The 20,979-nt window shown below is 35.5% G+C and overlaps 5 protein-coding genes and 1 non-coding gene across 6 annotated transcripts; 3 read left to right on the forward strand and 3 right to left on the reverse strand.

Annotated features, from left to right (window-relative positions):
* Nucleotides 1-148: 148 nt before the first annotated feature.
* Nucleotides 149-3,938, reverse strand: LOC101207080 (protein TIC 56, chloroplastic). Its single transcript, XM_004137649.3, has 5 exons — nt 3,096-3,938; nt 2,507-2,704; nt 1,516-1,798; nt 932-1,094; nt 149-731 (listed from the first exon to the last, which is right to left on the reverse strand). Exons 1-5 carry the CDS (start codon nt 3,775-3,777, stop codon nt 531-533), a joined length of 1,527 nt encoding a protein of 508 aa, XP_004137697.1. The 5' UTR covers nt 3,778-3,938; the 3' UTR covers nt 149-530.
* Nucleotides 3,939-5,683: 1,745 nt separating this feature from the next.
* On the forward strand, nt 5,684-8,856 carry LOC101216151 (lectin-domain containing receptor kinase VI.4). Its single transcript, XM_004137849.3, has one exon. It carries the CDS (start codon nt 6,638-6,640, stop codon nt 8,648-8,650), a length of 2,013 nt encoding a protein of 670 aa, XP_004137897.1. The 5' UTR covers nt 5,684-6,637; the 3' UTR covers nt 8,651-8,856.
* A 2,407-nt stretch (nt 8,857-11,263) lies between these two features.
* Nucleotides 11,264-13,811, forward strand: LOC101216394 (probable L-type lectin-domain containing receptor kinase VI.1). The gene has a single exon (XM_004137850.3). The coding sequence runs from the start codon at nt 11,670-11,672 to the stop codon at nt 13,671-13,673; it is 2,004 nt and encodes a 667-aa protein (XP_004137898.1). The 5' UTR covers nt 11,264-11,669; the 3' UTR covers nt 13,674-13,811.
* Nucleotides 13,812-13,897: 86 nt separating this feature from the next.
* Nucleotides 13,898-13,970, reverse strand: TRNAE-CUC. Its single transcript has one exon. It is a non-coding gene; the product is annotated as a tRNA-Glu (tRNA).
* Nucleotides 13,971-15,706: 1,736 nt separating this feature from the next.
* Nucleotides 15,707-19,052, forward strand: LOC101207321 (ammonium transporter 2). Its single transcript, XM_004137650.3, has 4 exons — nt 15,707-16,631; nt 16,736-17,021; nt 17,557-17,660; nt 18,435-19,052. Exons 1-4 carry the CDS (start codon nt 16,026-16,028, stop codon nt 18,867-18,869), a joined length of 1,431 nt encoding a protein of 476 aa, XP_004137698.1. The 5' UTR covers nt 15,707-16,025; the 3' UTR covers nt 18,870-19,052.
* LOC101207571 (UPF0098 protein TC_0109) lies at nt 18,991-20,151 on the reverse strand. Its single transcript, XM_004137651.3, has 2 exons — nt 19,457-20,151; nt 18,991-19,209 (listed from the first exon to the last, which is right to left on the reverse strand). The coding sequence occupies exons 1-2, from the start codon at nt 19,883-19,885 to the stop codon at nt 19,135-19,137; spliced, it is 504 nt and encodes a 167-aa protein (XP_004137699.1). The 5' UTR covers nt 19,886-20,151; the 3' UTR covers nt 18,991-19,134.
* Nucleotides 20,152-20,979: the final 828 nt, after the last annotated feature.

Consider the following 20,979-nt stretch of genomic DNA (forward strand, 5'->3'; position numbering starts at 1 on the left):
TTCAACCATAAACTAATATAACAATTAAGTTTTCAAATTAGCAATAAATGAAACAATGGAGAAATGCCAAACTTTAATGACCACTAATTAATCTTCCATACAATCAAATTTTTATCTTATTAAAAATAAGATTTATTGAAAGTATAGCGGATAAAATAGGGACCCAAATTAATATTCAAACTTATAATCACTAATAATTTACATTTTGATTCCCCTTAAAGCTTGAAATATTAGATAAGCACTTGACATTATGGTATTGAAACCATTTTTGTGCAAACATAATGACCATTGTGTTTATGTGAAACTACTCAAGATTTACTTTACGTTTATCCTTGAAAATACTGCTTAAATGTTACAAAAGGAACCCAAAAATGTCACAAACAAGACCAATTGGGGTTCTTTGGACGGTGAGGATCTGAGCTTCCTAATCCAATTCAGAAACTCACCTACATGTGAAAACTACAATCAAGTTTGGACGAGACTTAGATTTTTTGGAAATCACTCCCTTAATCCCGATAGAGAATGATAATTTATGGATCGTATTTGATTTTTTTGAAGTCATATCCCAATGATTCAGCTCTCTCCATCGCGAACTTCCTCTGCTTCCGCCTAATTCTTCTGGCAGTGATATTGGCCGAAACCTTGTCCATTATTTTTCTGAAACCACGAACCACCTCCTCCATTTCGCTGTAAAACAGAGCGCTGACATCCATGTAAATCTTTAAAAATTCCTGCAAGAATGGGACAGACGTTTCATTACTCGACCTGATTACCCTCATCCAGATTCAAAATTAAACTGAATTTTTATGTAACAACAAAGAGAAGTTCTGTAACAAACGTGTATCTACATGGTTGCTCTTTTTCTTATTTTTTTGGGTGCCAATTCAGGATCAGCAAAGTTGTAAGAACATGTGCATAGTATGTACCGTACCCATATATCTCTATTCCATTCCTTGATGTATGGAGGACCTGTATTGAATGATCCAAGAGGTTCACGATGCCATTCGCCATTATATGTTAGGTGGTCCATTGCTTGCTCCACGCTTAAAACCTCCCATGGTCTTAACCCGGGTATAATTTTAGCTAATTTATACCTGTCATATCACACAACAACCACATCTTATGTATAAGAATCTAATGAAGAAGAGACCTCCAAAGCTAGATTATATATCCAAAAGGTTACTGCAACGCCCAATCTTAAGGGCATTTCATCCTCAGCAATGGAATGAACTATTAAAGGGAAATAAGCTTTCGTATTTCTTCCATAGATGAAATCAAATAACTAGCCTGAAGAAATCCTCAGGATTTCCTAGAATGTAATGATATGGTTTTATTTAAAGTATATAGAATATACATTTGCCAACCACCTTGACTTTAATCACCACCGACTTTACCACAAGGATCTCAAGTGCCGTTGTCTAGTTATCACCCTGGATTTATAACTGATGCGACTAAAATGGTTGTACTTCAGACAATAGGGACATAATGAACAGAATGTGGGGTTTAGGCACATACCTTAGATCCCTCGGGATGTACTTGTTTGGCATGTGATCTGCCTCCAAAATGGATGTCAGTTCCGTTCCACTTGCCCAGAGAAAAAGTGCATGGCTAGGAATTCTAACGCCTGGCCAAACACCGTCATTAGCTGCTAATACTGCTAGATCTCGTCTCTTGCTCTCTAAAGCCTCTTGTTGCAGTTGCTTGTAGGTTTTCTTCTCATGTCCCTTAACAGGAACCCATGGAGGTATGCCTTTCTGCAATTTGTGAAGAAAAGCAGTGGCAGCAGCACCAAGTCTAACTGCATAAACATTGATGAGCCAGTAAACCACTTTGTAAGAGGTTCGTCAATAAATGAGACGTAACAAATACGATTAGAACATAAAGATAGGAACTGCGCTAAAGAAGCCAGCTAGTCACAAATAAAGTAAGTAACAATCAGAATGATATTGACTGTGACGTTCTGTTTTTTCTATATATGGTGTCATTTGAATTTGTTCTAAGCTCTACTAGTGATGTACACCACATTCTAGAATGTAAGCAGGTGTATTCGGGAGTATATTTATCTTTACTGATTCCAACAACAATTAAAGAACACATAAAAAAAATGATCTTTTGTTCCTCAGCCAAAAACCCAGCTAATAGTAAACTCCTACATCGGAAATCAGCAGGTCAACCAATTAGAGGCTGTTCTGTCTGCCCAAAAAGAGCATCTTTAGACAGCATGCACTGCAAATGTTTGCTCATGACATGTCATGTTTAAAGTTTGACTGTCGTGATGTAGCCATAATGAAAATTTAAAAGAAAGAAAGTATGTTCTAATTCGGTTTGAGATATGTCTTCAACAAACTGAAAGGAACGCTCCATCTTGAACTATCATTTCTTGATCTACTTAAAGACTAATGAAAAGTACAGCTCAAGTTAAGCATACAGTAATTGATATTACAACTTCAGGGCAAATTTCTCGATACCAGTATAATGAAGAGATAGTAATGGGAGCTAGACTGACCTTCCCAAGTGGCAATTGCACGCTCCAACCCGTAAACCATGTGAATTGGCGCCCATTCGTCCATGTCCTCCCCCCAGATAAATGTATCCTTGTCAATAATCCCACCACCCCAGGCTGTTTTCAGGTTAATTAGTTCCAATGGTCCCCGAGTACGACCTAACCGATCCTTATAGTACCAACCTCCACTCCTCATTATAACTGCAAAGTAAAAAACAATCATGCTAAAAACCATGAATACAATACAAGACTTGGAAATAACTTTCAAATGACTTAGCAACTCCATGATGCTGATCAAACAAAAGTGAAACGAAGATTATGCAGGTATCTCAAACAGTGTAAATGTGAAACCGAGGGGAAAAAATCAAGATCAAGCAAAATGACTGTCTGATACTTTTTAGTGTAGCACCAAAAAGTGATGTAGTGAAGATCTAAGGAACTTGGACAGAAGAACATAACAACTCTAAATGAGTCCATATAGCGATGGCACTGAGATAGCACATGTCAATGTGGCTGCCGCAGCTCAATTTAGCTGAAGTAAATGGCAAAATCAGAGCACATTCTTCTAATAACCACGCCAACTTAGACTTACAATCATAGTACCGCCTCTCGAGGTGCTTATACCCAATGGCCTGAGCAACATCGATCGGGCGACCAGGTGGATAAGGTCTTTGACGGAAGCCCCAGAGCCCAAAAAAGAACTGTCTGGCAAAATCCCAGAACTTGGCGTCGGATTCTCTTTTTGACTTTATCGCTTTCCTCGGCATAGGCCGCCCATCAAGACCAGGCACATGAGGAATTGCCCTCCACAGCTCCTTGTCCTCGTTTCTGAATGGATTCTCGTTTTCTTTGAGCTTCATTTCATTGTGCTTGGCTTCAATTTCCTCCGCACGTTCCAGAAATTGCACAACAGGGCTATCTCGTATCGCTTTCCAGAGTTTCTCGTTCTTTTCGAGCTCCTCTTGCGTAGGATTCTCTTTGTTCTCGAAAAGGGGATCTTCCTTGAGAATTTTCTCAACCTCGGGAGCATGTCTGTAGTCGGGTAAATTATCGCATTCCCAGTAGAATTGTTCTAGCATTTTTTCGTAATACCCCGGTTCGGGTGCTTTCTTTGGCTTCCTGAAGAGATTTGAGAGACTTCTTGAAGCAAAATTTGGGGACGTAGAGGATTTCTGAGACAACGAATCTCTAAATGCAATGAGATTAAGAGGAGGAATGGGATTAGGAGGTTTCGAAAACCAATTTTCAAAGGGATTGAAGTTGATTGACGTCATAACTGAGACAAAGCTCTGGCTTGAAGAAGGTCAATCAGATAATAAAATACTGAGATTTCAGATGATTCAAGTAGGGTTTTGGACCTAAGCAGAAGCAGCTCTACCTGCCTGAAAATGGAGGACTGGCGGAGGAGTCGGGGAACAGAACGTGAGAATGAAGGAGGCGAGTGGTTGCGGATAGACACACTCGAATTGGGCCACATAACTGGGCTTATTGCTATTGACCCGCTTATTATTGGGCCTACAACTTTGGGCCTAAACAAATGAAAATGAACCTTTTGATAGTTACTTTCTGATCATTCAAATTAGTAATAATACATGTATTTTCTAGTTTCTTCTATCCAGGGTGCCTCATTTCAAGTTCGTTCTGTCCATTCAAGATCTGCAGTAGCCACTGGGTATTAAAAGAAAACCCATGTTCTGTTTTTGATTGAGATGTAAGGGGGAGGAGGGGTTACTAGCTCCTTATAGATATGAGTAAAACCAATTTGCAGTTTTGAAGTTAACTGTACCGATTATGTTGAAACCTCTTGGATCTTCAGATGTGACGTTGAATGGAAACCATGGTTACGAGCTGGGAATCAGGTGATTAATGAAAAATGGAAAGTATTGGAAGTAATGGAGTTTTGTGGACATGATTATTGTAACTTAGGACTCTGAATTCGAAGAGCTTTGAGGACAAGGAGAGGTTGGATTTAAAAGCATTGAATAAGGGAATATGTGAAGATGACGTCTAACTCAATCTCTTAAGTTAGGATTTGTCGATACAAAGTGGGGAAGAAGTCAGCTTGAAGTTTGAAAGAACCTGTAGTTTGAGGAATAACGAAAACAATGGATTTGTTAGTATTTGATAAGGGAAGGACGTTAAGATACTATTTTCAACCATAGGTCAATCAATTCATCAAGTTGATAGCAGTGGCTAAGGTAAGTTTAGAATTTGAAGGAAAATAAATTAGCCTGAAGTGGTAAATTTTTAGTCTTGGTTACATAAATGCTTTCATGAATTTAAAGGTATTAGAATTTTGATTTTGAGTTTTAGATAATACGTATATTTAGTTTAGACGAGTGAGTTTGATTGTAGCTTTGGAGTCATAGACCATTAAGAGTGTCGAATAGTGGTTCTTCACTTGAAGCTATATCCAACTTTTTTAAGGCAGGAGGATTAATTGATGACTTTGTAATTGGTATCAACGACCAATTTTTTGAAGGTTTGCAAAAGAATGCTTGCTCTTGTGAGGATGAAGGTTGAATGGTCTTGGTCAATTTTTTTAATTAGTTTTTGATGTCAAATGGGTGTTTATAATGTTATCAAAAGATGAAAACTACTATGGCTAACTTATATTTTATTACTTATAGGAGAAGTTTTCTTCTCGTAGTAGGAAGTAGAAGAAGGAGACATCTAGAAGTTAAGAGTCATCAATCAGAACATAAATCATTCATGTTTGAATTGATTAATATCATCTTTGTCCTGCTTTAAATTATTAAAAATCAATTATAATTTTAGTTGTATGAAAGCTGATTTGATATTATTTGTTTATATGGATTGTATAACTTGGTAGACATCACAGTTACTTTATTCTATGATTTCAATAACATCATTGGATATGTATTCAACTGAAACTTTTCAAGTTTAGCCTTATTAGATTGAGCTTCTCTTTTCCTTCTCATGGTTGTAGTTTACGGTCGAGCATGTGTTTCTTTATCTAAATCTATACAGTTATTTAACATTCTCGTTTGCCCTTTTTAATTCTCATATTCAGATATGGTCACTGCTAAAATGAGTAAATGATGTCTTTGGCACGATTATCAGCCTTATTTATTTATTTTTCTTGTTTTTTTTTAAAAGAGATTGTATTGAGAACCTTTTCGTATAGCTACGATAGTTGGGTTTCATAAATAATTAGATTTAGGTTGAATTAGAAGTTTATGCTTCTTTTAATTCTTAAAAGTGGAAAACATATCTGTAAGCTTTTGGTAGAGTTTAAGTCTATTAAGTAGATTACTAATATACTTATCAGTTTTAAACATTAACAAATATATTAGACACAAGTAGAATTTTATATTTAATAAAGCATTGAACAATTAAAAAAGCTAGGAAACACACAATTAATGAAATGAATGCTGTTTAAAGTTAAAATAGCTATTTGGTTATTGGATACAAACTTAAAAAATGTAAGAATTTGAGATTTAGAGGCCCATTTAATACTAATTTGAATATATGTAAGGAGTATAGTTATAATTGAAGGAAAGATTTATTTGGTGAGGAATTAGAGATGGAGAGTTTGTTGAGTTTCCCAACCCCGTCCCCAAGCCATTGGGTTGATAGAAAATGGTAGAAAATTAGAAATATCTCAACATGGAAATAGTTTGTAAACAAATGTCAATGAAAAAAGGAAGAAAAGAAAGAAAGAAAAAGGTTGGAGGACTTGAGGATTGTCAACCAATGCTGGCTGAACCAACTGTAGATGCTTAGAAACTTCAAACTCACTTCTCCACCACACTTCTGGAGGGCAATTGTGTTTTATGTTCAATTTCTCTTGATTTTTCTACATGGATACACTCCTAAATTCCTTTGGTTTCATTTCAATCAATCTCCCACGTCTCCTATCATTTTCAGTATTTAATTGGCATCACAAAAATTCAAATTATTGAAAATTACTATTTCTTTGACAATGGAAGCTTCAGCAATGGTCCCAGATTGGTAACATCTTCCTCACAATTGCCATTGTCATTGCCATTTCCAAATCTAAATCTCACTATTTATTAGAGTTTCTTTCATAGTTACGTAAATGGAAAACTATTGTTTTCTTCTTAACCTGTGATTTCTTTCTTTTCTTTTCTGTCTTATAAATCTCCTCACATGGCTATGGGATTTTCTTTACCTTGCCTTGTGATATTATTTTTCTATGTAGCTGTTCTTTGTGTTCAAGCTTCATTTGTCTGCCATGGATTCAATAATTCAAGTATGCTCCTTGATCAAGGAGCTTCTATAGAGCCTTCTGGCTTGTTAAGACTAACCGACAGCTCCCAGTACGTTATTGGCCGTGCCTTCTATCCTGAGACCCAGCTGATGTTTGATATAAAATCTGAACCAGTTTCAGATGTTTCTTCTTTCAGCACATCTTTTGTGTTTGCGATAGTTCCATCAAGCTCTGGTCCACCAGTTGGGTATGGCCTCGCCTTTGTTATGGCTCCATCAACCCAATTTCCAGATGCTGCAAGTGAACATTACTTGGGATTATTCAACCCCTCCAACAATGGTGACCCTTCGAATCATATTTTTGCAGTCGAATTTGATACTGTTAATGGCCACGATGACGAAACGAATTTTAAAGGCAACCATGTTGGAATCAACAAGAATGGTGTGCGATCAAGTGCGTCTGAATCGGCTGAGTATTCTGACTATGGCTCTGATGTGAAGACGGAGGTGTATTTGGATACTGGTGATCTAATCCAAGCTTGGATTGATTATGATGGCCGTAGTAAGGTAGTGAATGTCACAATAGCTCCAGCAAGTGTAATCAGACCAACTGAGCCATTGATTTCATATCCCATTAACTTGACTTCAGTTTTGAATGAGAGGATGTTTGTGGGATTCTCTGCATCAACTGGAAAAGAAACAAGCTTCCACTACATTTCAGGTTGGAGTTTTGCAATCAACGAATCAGCACCTCAGTTAGATGTTTCTCAACTTCCTCCACCACTGAAAGTGCAAAGTCCTCCGCCTTCATCGCCGTCAACATTCAATCCTCTAGTCACTGTTGTCGTTCCAATATTATCTGCCATGACACTCATGTTAATTTTGTTCTTAGCCTCCATTTTCAGAAGAAGATTGCGAGGTGAGAACCTTGAAGAATGGGAAAGAGATTGTCCTCACAGATTTAGTTACAGAGATCTTTACAAAGCAACAAAGGGATTTAAAGACTCCGAGCTCATCGGATCAGGAGGCTTTGGCTCAGTATACAGAGGTGTCTTACCTTCCACAGGATGTGAAATTGCTGTAAAGAAGATAACAAGAAATGCGAGTCAAGGAATGAGGGAATTCGCTGCAGAAATTGAAAGTTTGGGCCGACTAAGACACAAGAACTTGGTAAATCTCCAAGGATGGTGCAAGAAACAGAACGATCTTCTCTTGGTTTATGACTATGTTCCAAACGGAAGCTTGGATTCTCTCCTTTACCATCCAAAAGACAACTTGGTACTGAATTGGGAACAAAGAATCAACATCCTCAAAGGAGTTGCTGGTGGATTGTTATACTTACACGAAGAATGGGAACAAGTCGTGATCCATCGAGATGTTAAGCCAAGTAATATATTGATAGATATTAGCATGAATGCTCGACTAAGCGACTTCGGCCTTGCAAGGTTATACGACCATGACCAAATATCACATACAACCAGCGTGGTTGGCACAATCGGGTACATCTCACCCGAGTTGGCTCGCACCGGAAAGGCATCGAAAACTACAGATGTCTTTGCCTATGGGGTACTAATTCTTGAAATGGCTTGTGGAAGAAGACCTCTAGAATCAGATATATTCATATTGGTAGATTGGGTAATGGAATGCTATGAAAAAGGTCGTGTTCTTGATGCAGCTGATCCAAAGTTGAATGGAATTTATGACATGGTTGAGATGGAAATGGTTTTGAAACTTGGACTTCTTTGTTCCCATTACAACCCTGAATCTAGGCCAAGCATGAGGCAAGTCACAAGGTTTCTTAATGGAGAAGACCAAATTCTTGCTTTTGATCCTTCACCTTATTCTCAAATCACATTTCAATCAAGCTCCGGATTCACTCAATTTATTCCACCTTCTTCCCGTACTTCAACCGCCAGCTTTCTCTCTTCAACTTCCATCGATGTAGGCAGGTAATCAATTGCCTCTTCTCTTCTCTTCTCCTTTACCAAGTAAATTTGTAAACCAAAATAAGTTTACTTCAACTAACATCTATATATATCTATATATATATGTATTATGAAGTCCATGATTCAATTTTCTTATCTTCAATTTGTACAAAATCAAAAAAGGGTAAATTGTTAACAAATTTTACCAAAAAGGATCCTAATGTTTTGTAGATTGTTTTCTTATCGATTGGAGCATAGACTAATGGGTATATCCTATAGACATACACTTTCAAATTAGAAGCAAAATATTGGAAGAATCATTCCATTATTATATGTCGTACTCAAAATAAGTTTATAAATATTTAATTCTTTTGGCTAACAAATCCTCAAACTCATTTTTATGACAAGTCGTCAACTCTCATGTCTATTAGAAGAGTAAAATTTAATATACCGAAAACAAAACCAAAAGTTCGTTAACTTAAGCATAATAATTACTTCAATTTATTTATCAAAGTACATGAAAGAGGTACCTTATAATTTGATATTTTAATATAACGAAGTCAGCAAGATTGAAAAAAAATCAAAGTAAAAGAAAATTGAAGTAATTAATAGCACACAATCCCTTTTTGAGTTCATATCTCAAAGTCTTAATTACTATTAATATTTTTAAAATCCAAAAGTGAATTAGTAATTTAAAAGTCAAAGTAACAGATTGCTTTGTTTCACATATCTGATAACCCAAATAATTTCTCTTATCAAAATTAAAACAAAATTACTATCATTTACATTACCATAAAAGTCGTAAATTAATTTTATAAAAAAATTAATAAACACATTTTGAATCTTTTTCTAAAATTCTATTTTAAAATTAATCCAAGTTATCTCAAAATTAGTTACTTCAAATTAAATATTAATTTTATTTTTTTGTAATTCAATTTTAAAGGTAGAAATATCTTAAAATGTAAATACATAACTATAAAAAAATAATAATTATTAATTTCTATCAACAAAATATAAATAAGAAAAATAGTTTTTTTGAGACAATATAATATGAACTAGATAAAATTATGTGCAATTCGACCACGTTCTTCGTTTATCCTTATTTCACGAACCGAATGATCATGTTCTTCATTGACGTTTTCATAATTTATTTCAGAGATACTAAGACAAAGTAGATTTAAGTGAGAAAGAAATATTTGCAAATCTACATTGAAATGTAGATTAATACACCTAAATATCAACATTATCACTTTTTGGGTTTAAATTTGTCAAATAGAAGGCTCAATAGAAAATTACCAAAATGGGCCAGAAGTAATTATTTGGAGATTAAGCTTAATTAATTATTCTTCGAATTATTGAAAAAAAATTGATGAGTTTTGAGAAATAAATTCTAATTTTATTCAAGCTAGTAGAGAAATGATGATGTCATAGTGATTATATAACATTATAAATACTCGTTTTCAAAGTCGTTTTTTTCCTTTCAAATTATAAGTTATAAAGTCAGATTTTTCTATTAAATTTTACCAATTCAACCAAACATCACCTATTTATTTAAATATAAACATTTGATTTTTGTTTCCCGAATTATATTGTAAAGAATAAAATATATTATCACTTAAATATAAATGTGAGTTTGGTATTTTTAAAAAAATTATGAACAAGATGATAAATTAAATTCTTAAAAAATAGGAACCATAGAATCAAAGTAATAATTAAAATAGAGATTGATTCTAGTAATCTACAACGGATATTTTTTCAGCAATAATTAAACAAGTGTGTGTATATATAAGTTATCAAACAAGTCTTAAATTTTAAAATTCACTATAGTATAGGTGAGAGGGACATAGATGAATCCAACAAGCAACTCTCCAAACTATAAAATCTTATTAATTTTGCATTAACAAGGGTAAACTTAAATCTTTATTTTCATTGGAACTTATTTGAATACTCTTATTTAATGTTAACATGACATGTTTATTTGACAAAAGTTTGCTTTTTTTCATTTGAGAACAAACTGGGTAAAACAAAAAAGAATTCACAGTACAATCCAATGAAGATTCCAAATTATTATTATTATTATTTTGACATCTAACTCTTGTGGAGAAACTTCTTCATTGTTATTATTTTGAGAAAAATACCTTTGTTGTCTTGTACTTATGTCAATATCAAGAGCAGGAACACTCCCCCTAAATCAAAATATAAACCAAATACTACCTTTGATACTCATACCTTAAATTTGATTTCATTTTATTAAATATCTATTTTTTGTCCCTATAGTTGACTTTTCAAAATTAAATTTTGTTTTTATTAATATTGCATTAAGAATATCGTTCTTATCATATTATGATGTAAACAGTTCTGATAAAAATGAAATTTAAATCCAAATCTAAGATTTATTACCAATACAAAAGACTAAATTAGAGGAGTTAAGAAATAATTTAACAAATTAATATGAATTGATTAGATGAGAATATAATCACTACGCAATCTGAGCGCTTAGGGTAACGGTCTGAATCGTCTGATGGTGGAAGAGCCACTCATTGGTACGCAACTCTGTTTTTTTTTTGTCTCTACTGCGGCCCCTTGCCTTAATGGCTTGAAGCCTTGAACGAGTCTATCCATTTACCTTTTCTCCTAAAGTTTTTCCGTTGAGAGGGTCTTTCGAAATAAAACTATTGGAGTGTGGTGTGGTTGCCAAACAGTGTAATTTTAATTTATTTTTTAGTTTAAACATTTGGAAAGATGAATCAAACGTACCGTCTCTTGTCAATCTGCACATGAAAATTTATTTGTATTCGTCTACAACCTCTGAAATTTCAAACTTTCTCCATCAAACCATTTAATTTCTAGTTCCCAATGACTTTGTTCTTCTTCAAATTCAGTGACTCTCTCAAACTTTAATTCCCAAGTCAACAAGGAATTTGGGTTTCTCCATAAAACTAGACCAATTCCATTTCTCTTATTTATATTAAAGTAAGGAGCATGGAGTTCAAAAGCTGACCCCATGTTTAATCCTTCTTTGAAGCTTTGTTTTTTCAGAAACTCACATGGCTATTGCAGCTCATCTGGCTCTTCTTTCTGTGTTTATCTTTTTCGAGGCTCATGCTTTGCCGTCTTCTTTTATCTACCCTGGATTCAACAATACAAGCCTTGATCGTGAGGGGGCTTCTGTTGTGAAGCCATACGGTGCGTTGAGGCTCACCAATATATCGCAAAATGTTATCGGCCATGCATTCCATCCAACTTCATTCCGGATGTTTGAACAAAGTTCTGACTCGTCTCCGAATGTTTTGTCCTTCAGCACAACTTTTGTCTTTGCAATTGAACCTTCGAGCCCTGGGCAAGGCGGCTATGGCTTAGCCTTTGCCATAGCTCCATCAACCAAATTTTCAGGTGCAGGAAGTGGGCACTATCTTGGATTGTTCAACTCTTCCAACAACGGTAACCCTTCAAACCATATATTTGCTATTGAATTTGACACTGTAAATGGGCATGGTGAAGAAAGGAACACCAAGGGAAACCATGTTGGGATCGACATCAATGACATTTCATCTGTTACATCCAAACCTGCTTCTTATTCAGACTATGGCGAAGCTCATGAACACGACTTGCAAATGGATTCTGGTGATCCTATCATTGTGTGGGTTGAATATGACGGCCCCAAGAAAATAGTGAACGTCACTATAGCTCCATTGAAGCACAAAAGAAAACCAACAAAGTCACTCCTTTCTTATCCAATTGACCTGAAACCTTTCCTAAAGGAACAAATGTTCGTCGGCTTCTCTGCTTCGACCGGAGATAAAACAAGCTCTCATTACATTTTGGGATGGAGTTTTGCAATGAATGAACCAGCACCTCCCCTGGATTACTCTCTTCTTCCCAACCCACCAAAAGAGCAGGATCCTCCTTCTTCATCACCCAACTCCCGCTATAAGGTTTTTGTAGCAGTCGTTTCTGTTATAGCCATTTTGGGGATTTTTTTCTTAGCTTTCTGGTATAGAAAAACCTGGCACACTGAGAGACTTGAGGATTGGGAAAGAGACTGTCCTCACAGATTCCACTACACAGATCTGTACACAGCAACAAAAGGATTTAAAAGTAGCGAACTAATTGGAATTGGGGGTTTTGGCTCAGTGTATAAAGGTCAGATACGTTCAACAGGAATTGAAATTGCAGTGAAGAGAGTAAGAAGAAATTCAGGCCAAGGAATGAAAGAATTCGCAGCAGAAATCGAAAGCTTAGGACGATTAAGACATAAGAACTTGGTAAATCTCCAAGGATGGTGCAAGAAAAAGAACGATCTACTCATAGTTTACGATTATATACCAAATGGAAGCCTCTATTCACTTCTATATCATCCAAAAAACAACATTATATTGAATTGGAAACAAAGATTCAACATCCTCAAAGGAATTGCAGCAGGATTACTATACCTTCACGAAGAGTGGGAGCAAGTAGTAATCCACCGAGACGTGAAGCCCAGCAATGTTCTAATAGACGCGGACATGAATCCTCGATTGAGCGATTTCGGTCTAGCCAGGCAATACGACCACGACGAAGCATCGCACACGACGGGCGTCGTCGGTACGATCGGGTACATAGCACCGGAGTTGGTACGGACAGGGAAGGCGTCGAAAAGCACGGATGTGTTTGGATACGGAGTTCTGCTACTGGAAGTGGCGTGTGGAAGAAAACCGCTTAAGTCGGATAACTTCATACTAGTGGATTGGGTGATGGAGCAATATGAAAAGGGAAAAATTCTTGAAGCGGCTGATCCGAAGTTGAATTGGGAATATGAGGCAGAGGAGATGAAGATGGTTCTGGTATTAGGACTTCATTGTAGTCACCAGATAGCTGAAGCTCGGCCGACGATGAGACGGGTGATGAGAATCCTTGACGGAGATGATAAAATTGCGGCGGTGGAGGGGTGGGATTGTTCTCAAAGTTACTCAAAATCTAACTCAAGAATGACTGAAGTGATTTCAGCAACGTCTTACCGTTCCTCCTCCATCGGCGATATTTCAGAAACATCCATAGATGCTGGCCGATAGTAAATTTTCCGTTCCATTTTTAGATTTAGGCTTCTTTTGTTCTCAATGTAAACATAATAAACTACATACAATTTTATTTAACCTTGTAAACACATTTTTACAAATTTATTCAAACAAACACTAAATTATTAAACCCTCCAATTGGGTCTTGGAATAAAAGAAGAAGAAAGGCCAGAAACTAATGCTATCATTAACACTTCTAATATAAAAGAGCGCCAAAAAACTTCCGTTGCCGGGACTTGAACCCGGGTCTTTCGGGTGAGAGCCGAATATCCTAACCAACTAGACTACAACGGAATTCTGATAATCAATTACGCCAAATTATTAATACTTATTATTAAGTCTATCCTCATTTAGTCTCATTTCAAGTTCCTTGGGATTACCAAATTATTATATTTTAATTTGTATCGTGGCTATACCATTTGTATTTACCCAATATTCGTAAATATGGCATTAATGTTAGCACTAGGGTATTCATGGTTCGGTTCCAAATTGAAACCGCACCAAATTGTAAAATGAAAAAAAATAAAATAAAACTGCATGTTTGTGTCAAATCGAACTGCATATGCGGTTTGGTTTCGATTCGGTTTAAATTCAAGAAAATCTCATGTCACCAAAACATCGAGCTTGATAAAATTTGCGTTTCTGTTTTATATCCCGAACAATCTCAAGCCATCAAAGCACTAAGTTCAATAAAAATTGCCTATTTGTTTCAAATTTCGAACAATCTCAAGTCATCACACCACTAAGTTCCATAAATTTGCCCTATGTTTTAATTCCTGAAAAACTTCAAACTATGGAAACATTAAGTTCAATAAATTTTATCTTTTATGTTTTAAATCTGATTGCCCACCAAACCACCAAATTTTATAAAATGTCTCATATATATGATAAACAAAACCTTTACGAATAATTTTTTAAATTATTTAATTTACTTTAGTAAATGATTCGGTTTAGATTTAGAAGCAATTTCAACCTAACACAGACTATATCAAATCACGTGTAGTTGATTTCGATTTAGTTCAGTCAGTTAACACCATCTAAACTCAAAATTGGGAAAGTAATAATCATGATTGTGAAGAAAAAAAAAATCATAATTTAAATGGGCCGTTAATGGGCCGAAAGGTTCCATTAGAGCAGAAACGACGAGAGAGCTTCCATTGACCAAGACTTGAGTTTACCTCCATTCCATCATTCTCTCTATTTCCTTTATTATTATTATTATTTATTTATTTACATTCTCTATCAATGTTTGGATATAATAAAAAGGACAAATTCCATTTTCTTGTCCAACAATCAAAAGTCATAATTAAACTTGTTTTTTTCTTAAAATACAATATATCCTCTAACTATACCATCAAACTTTCATTATATAATCGATGAAGTGACGTGATATGCCATAGTATAAAAAAATAACAACTATCATCAACGTCATCTTTCTTTTATTATTATTCTTATTTTAACAAATTAAATATATCAACTAAGATTATATATATATATATATATATACACACGCGCATACTATTCAAAGTAAATACAAAATATGAATCTAACTTACACATTATTCAAATTAAAGATATTAAAAAAAAAAAGTAAAACTTAGAAATACAAGTTAAATGTTTGAAGTTTGGATCAAATTTTATATTAAAGTCGTGATTTTTCCATTCTAAAATAGTAATTTAATTAAAAGAAATTTACGTAAGATTATTTTTTATCGTAAACATATTTAACTTGTTTGTATCTATTAATTGACGGATAATAGACATCTTAATTAATAATTATACATAGATTATCAGGCAATTGGAAAATTTAAAAATAGATAATTAATGACCACTTTCTTTGTTATTTGTTGGATGTAAGTATTAATTTAAAAAGACAAATAATTAATTAAGTATTGCTCTTTGTGTAAAAGGTAATTAAGCTTTTGGGAAGTAAAGAAAGTGATCACTTCAAATAAGTAATCAGGTAGAGAAAAAGAAAAGAAAAAAGAGTGAAAATGGAAATATATTAAGGTTAAATGTTGATTTTTGAGGAAAACACGTGAGAACACGGAAAGAGGAAAATGACTCCGCGGAGGAAGGAGGATGAAGAATCGCTTCCCATTTAGCACACTTCGCTTCTGGAAGTTCATACTTCCATCAAATTCTTTTACTCAAAACCCCTTTTATTATCCGACTCCTCTGTACAAAAATTTCAACTCCTCACCCAATTCCGTCAAAATCCTTCAAATCTCACTATCAACCCATCAATTCCTAGAAACCCACTTGTCATCTCCTTATAATTTCCTTCCTCCATCAATATTCCTTCATAAAACCTTCATTCTATCTTCCAACCCCGCAACCACCGGGAAACATGGCCGCCGGATCCCCGTCATGGCTCAACACCGGCGACAATTCCTGGCAAATTACAGCCTCCACTCTCGTAGGACTTCAGAGCATGCCTGGACTTGTGATACTCTACGCCAGCATCGTCAAAAAGAAATGGGCTGTTAATTCAGCGTTTATGGCTCTTTACGCCTTCGCCGCCGTTCTAATTTGTTGGGTCGTCGTCGGTTACAGAATGGCCTTCGGCGACCAGTTGATTCCTTTGTGGGGCAAAGGAATTCCAGCTCTGTCCCAAAGTTATCTAATAGGGCAAGGCAATATCCCTGAGAGTGGCGTGAACGATGGAAGAGGAACACCCAGAATTCAACCCAATGTTCCCATGGCTTCACTTGTGTATTTTCAATTTACTTTTGCCGCGATTACTGTGATTTTACTTGGTGGGTCTGTTCTTGCAAGAATGAACATCAAAGCTTGGATGGCCTTTGTTCCTCTTTGGGTAATTTTCTCATACACCGTCGGCGCATACAGTGTTTGGGGCGGTGGGTTTCTGTTTCAGTGGGGAGTAATTGATTACTCCGGTGGGTATGTAATTCATCTTTCGTCTGGAATTGCTGGGTTAACAGCAGCTTATTGGGTAAGAACTCGATTTGGGGTTTAGAATTGGGGGTGGGGTTAATTTGAATTTGAATTTGAATTTGAATTGCTGGGTTTTGTTGTTTTTGTGTTTGGGATTATTAGGTTGGGCCGAGGATAAAAAGTGACAGAGAGAGGTTTCCGCCGAATAACGTGTTGCTTATGTTGGCCGGAGCAGGGCTGTTGTGGATGGGGTGGTCGGGTTTTAACGGGGGAGCACCGCACTCGGCGAACGTGGTGGCGTCGATAGCGGTGCTGAATACGAACGTGAGTGCCGCGACGAGCTTGTTGGTTTGGACCATTTTGGATGTGTTCTACTTTGGGAAGCCATCGGTGATTGGAGCCATTCAGGGTATGATGACTGGCTTGGCTTGCGTTACACCTGGCGCTGGTAATTACCATATCAACCTTATTTTAAACCTTTAATTATTCAACTCATATATACATACATTTATAATTATGTTTGATTTATATTTCAAGTACAAAAATCAAGAGTTTCGTCTAATTAATATAATTTTGTGTTAAATAACATTGCCTAAGATGCTCCTGAAAATACATGAGTTTTAAGGTTTCGAATTTAGAGTAAATTTGTTGATTTTATAAACACTTAGATATGTTATGAACTTAGAGATGAAAGATTATAGTTTTAAAAAGGCAATATAGAATTCAATGTGAGACATGTGAACACAATAAGTTGACATATAATATATAACTTTGATCAAATTATCATTCAAATCCTTCTACTCGAAATCCTTATACTAAAATAAACAAAAAAAAAAAAAAAAATACATATAGACGAATTAAAAGAGGGTGTGATATTAGAATGTCATTTTCTTGATATCTACATTTCAATGAGATGTTGATTATAAATATGATTTATGAAACCACAATAATAATTAAGATTTGAAAGAAACAATTGAAAACAGGAGTCGTGCAGACGTGGGCGGCTATCATAATGGGAATCCTAGCAGGAAGCATTCCATGGCTATCCATGATGGTCCTTCATAAAAAATTGAGTTTCTTGCAAAAGGTAATTTCTTCAACCTTCCATCTTAATCCATTTCTATATATTCGCTTCTCAATTTTCAAACAAAGTTTAATTCAATTATCTTTAATTAATTTATTAAAACTTGCTGATAAACAACAATGGGGTTTCTGGAAACTACTGAGAATAATTGTTTTTTTTTCCCAAAAGAAAATGACTTCGAAATTAAATATTTCCAAATTGCTGCTAATTTTTTAATCATATTTGTTGTTTGACAAATCATTTTCATAAGGGGGCCCCTCCTAGTCCTTGGGTTGTTGCCTTTGTACTATTTTTGTTGTTTGTGGATTTTTCTTCCAAACTTCACTTTCCGCCATCTTTGAATATTATTCCACCCCGATACGACGTGGTTTCGGATCGGTATGCATTGTAAAAAAAACCGCTCTTTAAAGCCTTGCCTTCATTTTTCATTTTGCTTTTATTCAGAATCAAATAGGATTTTCCCTAAGTTTGGAAGAACGTTGGAATCTTAGGCAGAAGCGAAATTTTCAATTCATGAAATAAGAAAAAACACATTGATTAAAGGGAAATGCTCTAAAATAGCAAAGTGGGAAAATAATTTTTTAATAAAGAAAATGGTAAATTGTAGGTTTGGAAACTACTATTGTTTTTTGAAAAGTTGGTTCAATTGAAATAGATGTGTGAAGTTGGTAATTAACTAACCCATCACAATTTTTTTTAAGAACCTTCCATTCCCATACTTTACTAGACCATTAATGACTATTAAGAATGATTAAAACTCACACGTGTATACAACAGGCTGATGACACGCTTGGCGTATTTCACACGCACGCAGTGGCAGGATTAATGGGCGGGCTTTTAACTGGGCTTTTAGCGGAGCCCACTCTTTGCGATCTCTACCTACCGATCATCGGCACGCGCGGCGCCTTTTACGGCGGAAGCGGCGGCGTTCAGTTCCTTAAACAACTGGCCGGATCCACCTTCATCATAGGCTGGAACATAGTCTCCACCACCGTAATACTCCTCTTTATTCGCCTCTTTATGCCCTTGAGAATGCCCGATGAGGAACTCATGATCGGCGACGACGCCGTCCACGGCGAGGAGGCTTATGCTCTTTGGGGCGACGGCGAGAAATTCGATCCAAGAAGGCACGGCAATGCGGCAGCCAATATGGAAGAAGGAGCCGGATCGCCTTATATAAATGGTGCTAGAGGAGTGATCATCGAATTGTAAAACGCATTTTAAATTATTCTTTTGGTTTCATTCAAATTTGTGTATGTCTTCATGTATTATAATAGTGAATGTTTCAGAATTTTTGGGTGAGTTATCTGTTAAGAGTCTTTAACCATCCTGGTAAAGAAAAGTGTCCTTTTGATCTCTTATTAAGAAACGAAACTGTTGATTTAATGTACAAAATACAGAGTAATCAGATAAGGAGTAAGACTGAGAGAGAACCAAAAAAAAAAAAAAGAGTGGAAAAAGCTGAGTTGCTTTGTAATCAGAAGACCGCCATTAATACGGCTTCTCCCAGTACGTGTCCTTCTATTGCTTCTAACAGCTTATCCTTTGTGGCCTGCAAGTGAAAGGGATGAATTCATAATTTAGAATGTCCATAATAATATTCTCCAATTTTTCCTTTCAATTATATCGATGGCTACGAAATTGAAACAATTTGATTATATTATAAAATCGAACTGAACCTTTCCCTTATATATAGTAAACTCAAACTCCAATCGAACATTTAAATCTTAATTATTTGTTTGACACAATGAAGGGTGTGATATTATACAACATACAAGAAGAAAAAGAACGAAATTGACCTTATTGCCGAGGTTCAAATGGTCATCTAAAGCATAGAGCTTGAACTCAAAGCGGTGGCCATGTGAAGGCAAAGTAGGGGCACGCCAACCAGGGACTTTTTCGTCATTATTTCCCTCTTGAATAGTCGCATAATCACCACCAAGTCCCTGTTGGTTCCCAGAGAAATCTTCAGGGAGACCCTTTAAGGTAGGCGGTATGTTCACAACCACCCACACGGTCCACGGCACGATAGGACCGCTGGGGTCCGGTGCGTCAATGTCCTGCACCACAAGAGCCAGGGTCTTGGTCCCTTTAGGCAAATTGTACCACTCCAGAGGCGGAGATTTGTTCTTCTGCGCTCCTTGGCCTTCCGACGTGTATTTTCTAGGCAACCTTCCTTCGTGGTCTATTGCTGAAGACACCAGCCTGAACTCGCCGTTGTCGCCCATTGTGTCCCTTCCAAAATTATAAGCTTCTGCCTTCTTCTTCTTCTTCTTCTTCTTCTTTTGGTATAATAGGTTTGTTTGATCGAAAATAGAAAATGTATATCCGTTTTTATAGAGTGAGTGATTGGCGTATGGGCATATGTGTAGCCACACTTACTTACTTGGTGCCGGAAACTTCGAGTTCATGACACGTCATATTTGACGTGGCAGGTGTAGAGTGTTATCAGAGGTTTGGGAAAGAGAAACTGTATCTTCCAAGTTCCAACCCTTTTTTTTTTTTTAATTTCTTCTTTGATTATTAAACTATACTTACCCTTTTGTGTGTAAACATTTTAGCCATTCGATTTGTTTATTGTACTAAACATGCCTAATTATTAATTAGAAAATTAAAAAAGAGAAATAATTGGGCCTAATAGAGCTTTTAAAATTGATAATTAAAAGTATAATAATAGTTTTAAGAATTATAGAAGTAGTGTCGTGAGAGACTCTTATTCCTTGATGAGTGATAACTCATTCCTAAATGAACTATCTAAATTTCCCTACATTATAAACAATAATTGGATGGTTGTATATTTCCAACAACTCATATTGAGAATGTTATAGATAACAATTTAATTTTTAAAGATTAATCAATATATTAGTTGAATATTTTCACCGATAGTAAAATAAACCAATTACAAATACAACACAATTTTATTTTTTTACTAACCATAATTTGAAAGAAACCATTCTTAATAAATCTTGAATCAATTACTAATTATAAATTATCAGTCCTTTACTAAATTAATTACGAAAAATAAAAATAATTAAATGTGAGACTAATTAAAAGTTAACAAAGACTCGAAAAAAAATTCTCTCAAAAGCCCGAAGAAGACTAACATATATAACTTCAACTGAGAGAGAATCACAAGATCAAATACTAGATATCGAACCTCATCAGTACAAGTTCAATTCTACAAATTACATTTTTCTAGAAATCTCGTGTGAACGTGTACATTTGTTTTATGAGTCTAGAGATTGTGATATTCTAAATCGAACAGTAAAATAATCTTTCATTTGAGGAAGTTCAGATCAATTTTTAAAACTAAAAGGCTAAA

This window comes from Cucumis sativus, chromosome 3 (assembly GCF_000004075.3).
Source record: "Cucumis sativus cultivar 9930 chromosome 3, Cucumber_9930_V3, whole genome shotgun sequence".
In the NCBI taxonomy this organism is placed as follows: Eukaryota; Viridiplantae; Streptophyta; class Magnoliopsida; order Cucurbitales; family Cucurbitaceae; genus Cucumis; species Cucumis sativus.

Excerpts from the sequence above, each read along its gene's own strand:
- LOC101207080 (XM_004137649.3), bottom strand. The coding sequence starts at position 3,777 with ATGACGTCAATCAACTTCAATCCCTTTGAAAATTGGTTTTCGAAACCT. Across the intron at positions 2,705-3,095 it reads CGAGAGGCGGTACTATGATT|TTATAATGAGGAGTGGAGGT; the intron begins GTAAGTCTAAGT and ends TTTACTTTGCAG. Across the intron at positions 1,095-1,515 it reads TACATCCCGAGGGATCTAAG|GTATAAATTAGCTAAAATTA; the intron begins GTATGTGCCTAA and ends GTGATATGACAG.
- LOC101216151 (XM_004137849.3), top strand. The coding sequence starts at position 6,638 with ATGGCTATGGGATTTTCTTTACCTTGCCTTGTGATATTATTTTTCTAT.
- LOC101207321 (XM_004137650.3), top strand. The coding sequence starts at position 16,026 with ATGGCCGCCGGATCCCCGTCATGGCTCAACACCGGCGACAATTCCTGG. Across the intron at positions 16,632-16,735 it reads GGTTAACAGCAGCTTATTGG|GTTGGGCCGAGGATAAAAAG; the intron begins GTAAGAACTCGA and ends TGGGATTATTAG. Across the intron at positions 17,022-17,556 it reads TTGCGTTACACCTGGCGCTG|GAGTCGTGCAGACGTGGGCG; the intron begins GTAATTACCATA and ends AATTGAAAACAG.
- LOC101207571 (XM_004137651.3), bottom strand. The coding sequence starts at position 19,885 with ATGGGCGACAACGGCGAGTTCAGGCTGGTGTCTTCAGCAATAGACCAC. Across the intron at positions 19,210-19,456 it reads ATTTGAACCTCGGCAATAAG|GCCACAAAGGATAAGCTGTT; the intron begins GTCAATTTCGTT and ends TTTCACTTGCAG.
- LOC101216394 (XM_004137850.3), top strand. The coding sequence starts at position 11,670 with ATGGCTATTGCAGCTCATCTGGCTCTTCTTTCTGTGTTTATCTTTTTC.